Raw genomic sequence first — 12,154 nt, forward strand, 5'->3', positions numbered from 1 at the left:
GCATCCCCTCGAAGATGATCTTGCCAATAGATCCTGGGAAAAGGGGGTCGTTGCAATATTGCTGTGTGGCTTAAATAGAGGTGAGTCTCTAAAGACCAGAGGTGGCTCACCGTGAGGCCCAAGTGCTCGACAATGAGACAGATGGGTGCACCTGCCTGATAACTGGATAACAAGGCCAGCCTCACTAACATTCAAATATGTTGTCAGTGAGGAGGCGAAGATCTCTCTAAGGCCGGGGCAGCTGACCTCCCTCAGATGCAGCTTGTTCTGCAATAGGCCTCCCCACAAGGTTTTTGCACAACTCAGTGGAGCTTGGAAATTCACCAACTCCATCACACTCTGCCAACAGAGTGTAGGCTGAGACTGGCACCCATGCCAAAGGGAGCCCCAGCTTTGAATATTTGGCCAGTTCCTGGGCTCTGTTTTCCTGCTGGCCATTACCTTACGGCTTGTTTCTCACCAGCTGCTTTTCTGCTTTTCTTCTTTGGAAGGCTGCGATCTCCACTGGTTGCAGGCCATGGCCCACTTGCCTGCGGGGCAGGAGAGACACAAAAATAGTTAACGAAGAGAGTGTGGCAGAGAGGGGCATGGGAAGATGCTAAGTGTGATCACCACTTACCCATCTTTGCCCACTGGTGGAGGCACGGGAAGGGGCTTCGTGAAGCCTTTTTTTCCAACCAGCCAGAAGGTCTCTTCTGTGCCTTTGCCCTTATTATAGAAAATACGGAAAATCTTAAACGTGCTATAACCAATTTTCCTAAAGAAGTCCTTCTGGTCAGTAGGGTGCAAACATTCCGTTTGGCTCAGAAACTGCCTCTGCTTTCCCCTTATCACCACTCCCTAGAGTCTTCCTTCCTACAAGGCTTCTTTGCCATATATATACCTAAGGCTCAGACAAGCTCCATAAGCTGCCACAGCGGCCAGATGAAGAGCAAACAGCATTTCAAGCTGTCATCCAGATGTTTTGTCTACCCGCTGCCACGCAGCTCCATATTTGGGAATACGTGGATGTTTCGCTTCATAGCAACCAAACATCTGTACGTTCAATCAAAGATTCCGTTTGTCATTTTTGCCATGATCTTTTGGAATTAGGCAACCCATTGTCTTTTGTATCTAGAGTACATACGTTCAGAGTCCACCCCCATCCCCAACACTCCACCATCCAATGGCCCTCACAAAACCCAAAAAGGGAATAGAAATGGAAAGCACGCCATGCAACTTTGATCTTAAGCCCAGGGCATCCTGGCTGCTTTGAGAAGTCTGCATTTCTGCAATGTTCCTTTCTTCCTGCCAAGGGAGTCTTACAGAGAGACACCCCAGGGAGGCCTGCACCTACAGCCCCATTAGTTGACTGTCAAGAACCACAGGTCTGAGAAGAAGAAGGGAATGTAAACTCAAGTTCATTGCCCCAGAGCCTGAGTGATGACCTCAGAAGAGCCAAATTTTCTGCCTCTGCCCTGTCCTCCCCTCTTTCCAATCAACCCTCCTCAACAATGTGGTTCTCTCTCCTCCTTTCAATTCTCTTTTCTCTGTCCTCTCATTTTCCCCAATCCGTAAGGAAAAAATGTGTTTACTAAGACTGAGAAAAGTAATGGGATGTGTTTCCAACTCATTAATCTGAAATATGGTCTCACTCTCGGCAGATCTCATTTGGAACAGTTCTAAATAGTTTAACCTAGAAATTCCAATTAGGTTTGCCCCCTTTAAATATCAAATCCATTATTCTCTATTTTACATCACATATATCCATCCCTTAACAATCACGACAACAACCATAGTAATAATTAGCACATTTAATTGGAGAATACCACAACAGCCCAACCTCCATGAACAGGCAACCAACCCACCGTAAACCTAAACCTCAAATAATTGGACTGTTTGGGGCCACTCTGTTTTCAGAAGAAGTGAGCAACTTGAAAATATGCTCCCATCACTCATTCTTACATTTATTCCACCCTTGTTGTGTCAGGGCTGGGAATACAGAGACGGCTCTGTCCTTAAGGAGCTCACAGTGTAATTAAATAAAAACAATTATCAGGCCATGTCTTGGGCCCTAAACAGAAGCCCAACCTTTCTGCCTCCTCAGCTCTTTGTTTTCCTTACAGAACCTAGTACAGTGTCTCGTACAGAACAGGTGCTCAGTAAATAGACTGTTCCATTAACTGGCACTCTCATTCCTTGAGTACTTGGAATACTCAAGGTGTCGTTGGACCTCACTTTGGTGAAACATACTCTCAAAACTTGACCCCAACCCCCAGCCATAGTTGACTGTTTCTCTTGAGCTCTAGGGGCTATCAGGACAGCATGCCAATCCCCAAGGGAGATTTGCAGATGCCAGGATTGTCTAGATCTTTGGGTGAGTCCTGGGACATACTGGCATGCCAAAACTAATGGTTGCAAAATAGGATGGAAGTGTTATGGACTCAGGCAAGCTTCCAAATCAAAGAGTACACTGGGGAGCTCCAGGGGCTCTCTGAGGTTTTGGAGCCCATCCAGGAGAATTCTTAGAATCCTAGCTCTCTGTTTACCCACCCTACTTTCAAAAGTCTGCTGAAGGGGGGGGGGAGGGGAACAAGTATGCAACAACTGAAGCCTAAAGCGAACTCTCTGACTCAGTATCAATCCCTAGGCAGTCCCAGAGACCTCCCAAATAATAGCACCTTACTTTGGCCTGACACTTTTAAGATACTTTGGCGCCTCCTGTCTTATTTAATCCTCACAAAAACTGTGGAAAGTAGGTTTATTACTAACCTCATTCTGTAAACGGGGTCCCTGAGGTTTATGGTGATAAAATGACTTGTCAATAAGCAGGCATAGCTGGGACTTGAACCCAACCCTACTAGACTACAAATTTTATTTATTTATTTTTTACTATGACTTTGCTATATTTTATCGAGGTAGAATTGACATACAACATTATATTAGTTTCATGTGTACAACATAATGATTCGATATTTGTATATATTGTGAAATGATCACAACAAGAAGTCTAGTTAACATCTTAGACTCCAAATTTTAAGTGTTCTTCCCTCTACACCATATAGCTTTTCCAACACACTGGAGTCAAGGGGCAGGTCTAGAGGCCAAAAAGCAACTGCAGGGAATTTTAAAGCTTGTGATTAATGATCTTCCTGATAATCACCGGTCAGAAGAGGCCTCCATGTTGAGAAATGGAAGCACAGAGAAGATGAAGTTACTTGTCCAATGTCACACATTGAGTCATTGATGGGACAAGAATTACAGACCAGACCTTCTGACCTTCATGACTCTGTCAATCCAACTCATTACTTCTTAGCTCAGTTGCTGGTGTGTAAATGTCCACCTCTGGCAAAGACAACAGAAACCAGCTAAGAACAACCATTTGGGAAAATCTTTTCACAATGTCAACCTACCTAAAAGGCCCTGATATATGTGATAAGCCTAGATATATACAAAGTCTCAGCAAGGAGCTTCAAACTTCTTAGGAAAACAGTCACTGAAACAAGACTCATTCATGTAAGAGAAGAGGTAATGAGACGACTTATCGCCAGGCCATTAGGAGAAAAATATTGAAAAAAGCAGAAATGGCCAGTTAAGCACTGATGATTCTGTGCCAGTATAGTACAAGAGGAGGTTGGAGTGGGCAGGGGAACAGCTTCCCAGAGAGTATGAGCTTCTTGTCTCCAAATGTGTCCCCCTCTAAGCTTCCTCATTTTGGTCTCTTTCTTTGTACCCCCCTCCCACCCAATTACTCAACTTCTCTGTGTTCTCCTCTCTCAGCCAATCCAATCCACATCTTTGATCCCACTAAAAGAAACAACTTAAAGCGTCATCACTCCAGTGAAGGAAATGGGATGGGGGGTAGAGGGGGGAAGAGTGTTGTTGTTACTGGATCCAAGCCTTGAGCTGAAGAGAAGAGGCTCTGATGGAGGAATTTTAAGCCTCAGCCAGCTGGAAGGAGAGGATGTTTTTGGCCATCAGCTTTGAAATCACACCTGGCTGGCCACCAAATGTAGTCCTTCTGACCCAGGCACTAGAGCGATTCTTGCTTTCCAGCAGCACAGTGTGGATGGGGGAGGGGGGGTGGGTGGTGATGGAAATGTTGAATCAGAATTTCTAAAGTGTGCTGCTGATGTGGTCTTATTGGGGCTATATTGCATGCCCTCAAGGGACAAGGAATCTTCTGTCCCCAAGTCCCTACTAGGTAATAGCCAACACCTGCCTCTGGCGGGGAGGTAGAGGTACAGAGACAGAAAAGATCTCCCCTCCTCTCCCTTCCTTTCTGTGGGTCTTACTTCCTATCCTTATCCTTCTTTTCATTGGCCCTTCCTTTCCCCTGGGGCACCCTCTGTTCTTCTCTCTCAGTATCTCCCTCTCAATCTCTCTTCCTCAGGAGGCCCCTGCCACCCCAATAACCAAGGCCTGACATGGCCTTAGGGGAAGCCTCTCCCAGCCTCTTCCCCCAAATTCCCTGGGGTAGGGGAAACTGTGACGTTGCAGAGGGCCCTTTTGAAGTAGTCCTGCTTTTGTATGGGAACCACCCAAAGATGTGATTGCTCCTGGCTGGTATTTGGGGGGTAATAAAAACCATGGGGATGGGGGTATATTTTTCCTTTTCAGTTTCAAAAGTGGCACCTCTTCAGCTCTTAAATTCTCTCTTAAATGAGGGAATCTGTGTCTAGTAATACAGGCAGGCAAGTGCTTCAGGAAACCAAGCCACCTTTGTCCTCTTCTGCTGAGAAATGACCAAATATATAGAGGGATCACAAATGCCTTGGGTGATTTGATTCATTGCCTAAGTAATATCGTCACCCACATCCTATCTTTGCGTTCTCTGCAGAGGTGGGAAAGAAACCTCTGTCCCCTAATAAGTGACCCATCTCCCCTGCTAGAAGATATTAAGGATCTATTGGAAGGGACAAACTAGGACTAGCCATAAAGGGAATTAATTGATCAACTAGAACCAGGCCTTCCAACCTTTGACTTCTGAAATCCTTTTATATGTAAATTGCCACTATTTGGGGTAGGCATGCAAATGACAGAAACAAATTGTGCATCATTCAGTGCCCGGATTTTGCTTTGCCCAGGAATAATCACTGAGGAAATAATTTTCATGGACAATGGTATCATAGAAAGACTACTGAATGGGAAGTCAGGCTTCCTGGGTTATGGCTTGACTCTGCTATCAACTGACTATATGACCCTGATCAAATTACTTCACCTTTTTGGGCCTTGGCTCTTCATCTGAAAATGGAGTTAAATTATCCAATCTCTAGAGTCTCTTACAGCTGGGACAACCAGGGGCCCTGGGGTACCCAGAGGAAGATGAAAAGAATCCAGTGGAAATGGTGAAAAAAGAAAAAGGAATATTACTATAATCCTGAATCCCAGATCAAGTGATAGTCTTAACAGAGAAAAGGCACTATAAAATGTTTGTCTTTCATCAGAACTGACTGGTCCTTGGGGAAAGACATAAAGCCTCTCTGTAAACAGGGGGTCAGTGTTGTGGATGAAAAATCAGAAAGGAGAGCCACCAAGCAGATGGACAGAAAACCCAAACTCCCCAATACTGTAGCACTGCCACATACTAAATGAAATGGAAGTTAGAAAATGTAAATAATAGTGCCGCTCACTGAAACGCCAAATTCTGGGCAATTTTTTAAGAGAGAAAAATGCAACTCCTAGTCAGAAAAATGCAGAGGGATTTTAACGATCCTTCTCACTGTAGCCATATTTTAAAGGAATGAAAAGTGAGGAAAAAAGGAACAATCTTTTGGGAACCAGAAATGGAGCTGGAAATTCTGCCCAAATTATAGTCAGACACCCAGGTAAACTCTTTCAGCAGACCATGACCTCTCCAGGAGCAGGTGTGTCCAAGTGGTTTGACTCAAAAAACAAAAGGACATTATACCTTGAGCTCTGTCCTTCCTCGAAGCTCCACTTCATAGCCTTCACTCAGGGTTCGAAGAATTGTCACCGTGCTGTGACTGACGTGAATGCGATAAGCTGTAAAAGCAAGAGAGGCATGACTTTGGATCTTTTCAGGTAAAATCAGTGAGAAAAATATTCATGTAATAAATGCCCCCACTTCTAAATGAACTAGACCCTAAACAAAGTCCCTGAGAGAGAGAGAGTTAGTTAGAGTTTCACAGGAGGAGGGGAGGGAGATGGATGGCCTTCCTCACCAGGCCAAACACCAAATAAAACATTAGCTGTAGCACCTATCAGCCTCCTAGACACTATCTCAGATGAAAGACCATGCAGTAGAAAGGTGTTCATTCAACTTGAGGTTTGAGATGAAGGAAAAAGCAACCCCTACTTTGCTCTCAGCTGAAGCGTGACCTCCTCTGAGGGAAGTTAAGCTTCAGCAGCCACTCTCACAGGCTGCTGCCGGGACTGAACCCCCAAGGTTTGCACATCCTACTTAAGAGGCAAAAGGGTGTCTCTTCCATATACATCCATCCAACTGTCTTTCAATATTGCTGAACTTAAAACATCAGTGAGAAATGTCCCAAGACCTCTGCCAACACTCTGTGGTGACTACATCTATAGCTGTCCTTTGGGTGGGTGCCTCTAGCTGTGTACACACATGAATGGATTATTTTCCAACTAATAATCCCAACTTGGGATGAGAGCTTTATATGAGGAACTATGACTAAAACTTCTTTTTAGAAATTAAGTGTAATTCTTTGGTGAAGAGCAATCATTTAACTGAGGTAGGGTCCTTAGCTGTCCTGAAAACTGTCATCCTATGAAGTAAGACCTTGTTCAAGTTGTGTTCAATAAAAGTCCAAGACAGTCTCACACAACACACTTGAGAAAGTAACTCTTTCAGAGTCTGAGTAGCAAGTCATGGCTGAAAAGAACTGCAAGAAATTTCTGCTGTGTTCTACAATGACCTTCCTTCTCTTGACAGCTCAGTATTGTTTGTATCTTCCTCACTACCTCATGGTCACCCAAAACCTCTGCTCCAAAAAGCTTGTCCCATCCTTAAAATTCACCTAGTGTGTCCCTAGCCAGCCCTATGTGTGACATTCCACTAGCATCTTGTTGTGAGGGAACATTTCAGTAGAATAATCCTACTGATGGGGAACGCACAGCTCAATACGGAGAGATGGCTCATTCCAACCACCGTCCAGTTGTGTGGCAAGGAAGGTCACTCCAGGGCTGGGTTACTAGTCACTTCCGCCCCAGAATCAGTAGATTCAACTGAGCATAGAGGAGGTATTGATGAAATTGATTTTTTAAAAAAATAGACCTATGACACGTCCTAGTCTCACATCCAACATGAAGTTAGTCTACCTCTTTACAGATCTTCACTCAGGAGTGGCGCTTAATGTCGTGTTTCAGTCACAATCATTAGCTTCCAGAAAAGCTCTCTAACCAGTTCCTGTAGTGCAGTGACCACATATGTATGCTTCTTTGTATCCCTCACAATGCCTTCCTTGCATAGTCAGTGCTTAATATATACTGCTGTGCATGATTCACTCCATTTTCTCCTTCACTTTCTGCTCTCAACTCTGTATTTCCAACGTGACATGTGTGGAGTGGGTTTCCCCGGTGAAGACCAGAATATGACTTCAGTGTTCTACAAGCTTACAGCAGTCCAGAGTACGGTGCCAAATCTGCATTGCGTTTCCATGATCAATTTCACTTCATCTTGGGTTGCACTTCCAGAGCAAAGTTATACGCGTGCAGCAGTTCCTGGATGACTCCTTCCATGGCCTCTGCCATATCTGTGGAGTTCGAAGACTTTCCCAGATGTCAGAAAATTTATTCTGACAACAGCTTCTAAGAAGTTCCATGCTGCCTCCTTAATCATGGCTGCACAGGCTAGATTGACTAAGACTGGAGCCATTGTGCAAGGCTGTTTCCACACATGAGTGATGAGGAGGGGGGTCAGACAGGGCACCACCTACTGTGATATAGGCCACCATCATCAGGGACTTGTTTACGTATATTGCTGAAGTTTGGGAAGAGCTTGTCTTGCGTAGTAGCTGCCAGAGCCAGGGCTGCTAAGGGCTTAAGTGTTTTTTTTTAAATGTAAAATCCATGAAAACTATATATAGAATCTATTGTGGTTCTTGATGCTTTTTTTATACTAGCTTGAACGAATCGCTTTGCTCAACCATAATATAGGTACAGCACATTTTGATTCTGACATTGCCTTAATAGTAGCAGGAAATAACCAAGGAAGAGTTGCCAGCAGTGCACAAATGACATAATGGTTTGTACAGTTTTCTTCTCAAAGAAGTAGGGAGAAATGGTATCTTTGATACCATGCCTGTTTTGGTAGAAGCTAAGAGTTTTATATACAGGCAAGTTGAAATTAATTATTTCAGAATTCCAAGCTCCTTAGATTGAAGGATTATTGCTAGCTAAACCTGAGGGCGCTATTTGATGAAGCCAGAACTCCTGGGGTCGTAATGAGTTCAAAAAGAGGACTAGAGCAGCAAACAGCAGCTGGCTGGGAGACAGCTGGGTCTGGGTGTGTCTCCAGAAACTAGCTGAAAAACTGAAAAATGTCAGTCCCTTACCTATTTCCTTTTTCAATATGACGCTCCCAAAACCACCGGGTTGGCCAATTTGTTCCTTTACCCAAAGGATTTTTTTGAGTTGTTTTGATCAAATTGTCTGGCTGTTTCAGCGTCACCTAGCTACAGCTTCACGTCTAGAACAACATCATGTTCAATCCAACATCACCCCCTGCTGGTTTGCCATTAGAGACCAAAATAATGTGTGTTAAATCTTCATCTTCTCAAGTTATCTTTGATTTTTCTTTGAAACATTAAAACATCTCTCTGCTCTCTTTCCCCTCTCTTTTTTAAGAAAATATTTATTTATTTATTTATTTATTTTATTTGGCTGTGCCGGGTCTTAGTTGTGGCTTGGGTGGTTTTTAGTTGCGGCACGTGGGATCTTTAGTTGCGGCATGTGGGGTCTAGTTCCCTGACCAGGGATCGAATCCGGGCCCCCTGCATTGGGAGCGCAGAGTCTTAATCACTGGACCACCAGGGAAGTTCCTCTTCCCCCTCTCTTGAGGAAGAATCACTTTGTCAGTAACAGGAGGTTACCATCCCATCCATCCCTCTAGAAGTACTCACGTAACCCTGTTGATTCCATCCGAGAAGCTGTGTTCACAGTGTCTCCAAATAAGCAGTATCTGGGCATGGTGAGGCCCACCACTCCAGCAGCAACCGGCCCTATAGAGTAGCAGGCAATTGGAAGTAGAGTCAACATCCAATAGTAGTATGCATCCAATGCTAATAGAGGAACACTGCCAAGGGAAGGAATGCAGCTGCATAAAAGAATAAAGGTGCCACTAAATAGCTCTGGGCATCTGAAGGAAGTCTTACAGTGAGTAATGAACTCTTTGCCCTACCAGAAAGCAAATTTATAACGATGAAGAAATGATTACCCTTCTGATTTATACCTTTGTTCCAAGTAACAGTTACACCCAAGATGCTTATATCTGTCAACAGGGACAAATAAGCATTAAACCCAATCAGAAAAGCCTGGGCAGGGATTCAGGATCCAAACATGTTTGTTGCAAGGGAAAAAATGCGACTCTTTCTTGTGCCTTAGGGTTGGAAGGAGGGATCTCATAGGGCTGTCTCCCAAATTGTGTCTATAAAGAGAATTATTGCTAAGACAGTTGGAAAATCTGAAAAGAAGTAGAGTTGACATTCAATCATTTGTGTTAGGTGCATGGAAGAGTAGTATATAAAGATAATCTGAGAATATTTTCTATTTGCCCTTAGAATGGTTTTTGTTCTTACATTTTAATACGATCATGTTAAGTGTTCAGAGAGTGAACATTACTTGAAAAAATCTCAGCAACCATACTGAAAACCTAGTTCAAGATGATCTAGACATTTCTCCACCTTCACCTTTCTGGTCTCTGTTCTGTGTCTATGTGAAAAGTGTTCAGCATTATCTTTTTGCTGTTTCCTGAATTAGAGAAAATAATTAAGTGTTTTTGCTTCAAAAAGTTCTTTCTGAACATTAATTTTTAAGAATAAAAGTAAATAAAGGTTATGTTTCTCATTTTAATTCATTTCTCACCCATTAAGAGGCATTCATTAAGCCCTGAGCTAGGCACCAAGGGGAATAAAAAGTGTAGCACATGGTCTCAGTTCTCCAGGAGTTTATAATCTAATTGAAGAGAAGAGACTACCAAACTGGAAGGAATTAAGCAACAATCCAAGACAATGTATGGCTGAGGCAAGATAAATGGCACAGACAGAAGTGCTCTAATAGCTTAGAAAATGGGGGAGGGGTTGCTTATTAAGACCTGGTTCAGTCAAAAATGGCCCAATGGAGAAGGTAAGATTTGATTTGGATCTTGATGGGGGGTAGGATTTGAGTAGGAGAAAAGGGACATAAATCAAAGCTCTGTGGTTGGGACTGAGCATGGAATTTTGGGAAGCTCTTAGAGAAAGCAGTCTGCTTAGTTCAGGTGCCTAAGGAGAAACTAGAGACAAGGTTGGCTATTGAGTTGTACAAGATGGCGGACCTTGAATCATTAGAGAATTTTGAGCAGGGAATTACATGATGAAAATCCTTTTTCTTTTTTTTTTCTCAGGTCAGTGTATAGAACGCATCGAAAGGGGAGAAAGTAAAACCAGGGAAAACTGTTAAGTGTAATAGCAGTAATTCAAGCACAAGGTTGTAAGTACTGGAAAGGAGGTGATGATGGACGGAGGGCAAAAAGGAGTGATAAAAGAGAGACATTATCAAAGGAGAAGTGTTGACTGTCTGATTGACAACCATGAGGAAATTGGCATGGGCTTATGAGCTTACGCTGGTTTGTGGGAAAAGATGACTTGAAGCTTTAGATATGCAGAATTTGAAGTAATGGTGAATCATCCAGGAAGAGATGTGCTAAGGGGGGTTGCTGATGTGAAACTGAAGCACAAATGGGAGAGGAAGGCTTTTCTTTAAAAGAAAAATACTGAAAACCTGCTATGTGCTAAGCATTCAGGATACAAAAATGAGTAAGATCTGGTTCCTGCCATCAAGGAGCTTACAGTCTAATGGAAGGACAGGCAAGCAAACACAGATACGGTGATGACTATGAGAAGGATGGATAGAAAGGAGCAAGAGTGGAAGCAAGAAGATGCTATTGCAGTGATCCAGGCAAGAGATGCTGGTGGCCTAGACTTAAGTAGTGAGAGTCAAGAAGAGAAAGACAGAATCAAGAAATACTGAAAAGGTAAAATGTTTAAGACTTAGTAATTGGTTGAATGGTGAAGGTCAGGGTGAGGGAGGAGTCAAGGAGGGTGACACTCAAGACTAACTGGAATAACTAGGTGAATGGTGGTGACACCAACTGAAATAGAAAATAAGTACAGGAAGAGGAAGCTGATTATGTGGGAAGAAAATCACTCTGTTTTGGATCTGTTGAGTCTGAGGTCTGTGTGGAATATTCAAGTGGAAATGTCAGTAGCAAGTCTGATATATAGGGCTGAAGCTTAAGGGAGAAGACCGGTGCTGAAGTTGTAGAGTTGGAAGTCATCAGCACACAAGTGGTAGTTAAACCATAGACATGGATGAGACGACGCAGAAGAGCATATAAGGGGAGAGAAACAGTGGATGAAAGACAGAAACCTGAGGCATATCAATATTTAAGGGACAGATAAAGACAGAAGAGATTATCAGACAATGGTAGAAATGGAAGCCAGGTTGGAGTGGGTTGAGAAATGAATTCGAGGTCAGGACATACAGAGAGCAAGGAGATCACAGCTCAGAGCTTTGCAGAAAATGTGGGAGCAGTTAGAGAGCAGGGATTGCTAAGAGAGCCAGTAAATGAAATGGAGAAGAAGAATTCAGAGAGTGACGAGCAGGTCATAAAAGCCAACTGAGGGAGAATCGTCAAGAATATCAAATGCTGCAGAGATAAGGGCAGACTAGGACTGGGAAAAGTGGTAAGGGCTAAAGCCAGATTGCAAAGGGGCTAAAGAGGCAATGGATAGTGAAGAAATGGCATGATAAATGTCAATCATTCTTCTACAACATTTGGTAGGAAAGGGATGAAAATGATGGGAGAAGAAAAGGAACCTAGAAGAACAAAGCAAAGATAAAGAGGAGGGGAGTAAAGAGGGGAGCAAGAGGCTAGTAGGTGAGAGACCTGTGAAGATACCTGTGAATGTGAAGATAGGTGGAAAGGGTACAA

General features: G+C 43.4%; 1 protein-coding gene across 1 annotated transcript in view; it reads right to left on the reverse strand.

The window, feature by feature from the left end:
* Positions 1–442: 442 nt before the first annotated feature.
* Positions 443–12,154, reverse strand: part of GUCY2F (guanylate cyclase 2F, retinal) — a 78,748-nt gene continuing 67,036 nt past the window's right edge. The window contains exons 16-19 of the mRNA XM_068532670.1: positions 9,084–9,182; positions 5,891–5,985; positions 620–708; positions 443–530 (exon numbers count right to left, since the gene is read on the reverse strand). Of these exons, the coding sequence (XP_068388771.1) occupies positions 443–530; positions 620–708; positions 5,891–5,985; positions 9,084–9,182 (371 nt within the window). The remainder of the gene's footprint in view (positions 531–619; positions 709–5,890; positions 5,986–9,083; positions 9,183–12,154) is intronic.

This window comes from Eschrichtius robustus, chromosome X, assembly GCF_028021215.1.
Source record: "Eschrichtius robustus isolate mEscRob2 chromosome X, mEscRob2.pri, whole genome shotgun sequence".
Classification (NCBI taxonomy): Eukaryota; Metazoa; Chordata; class Mammalia; order Artiodactyla; family Eschrichtiidae; genus Eschrichtius; species Eschrichtius robustus.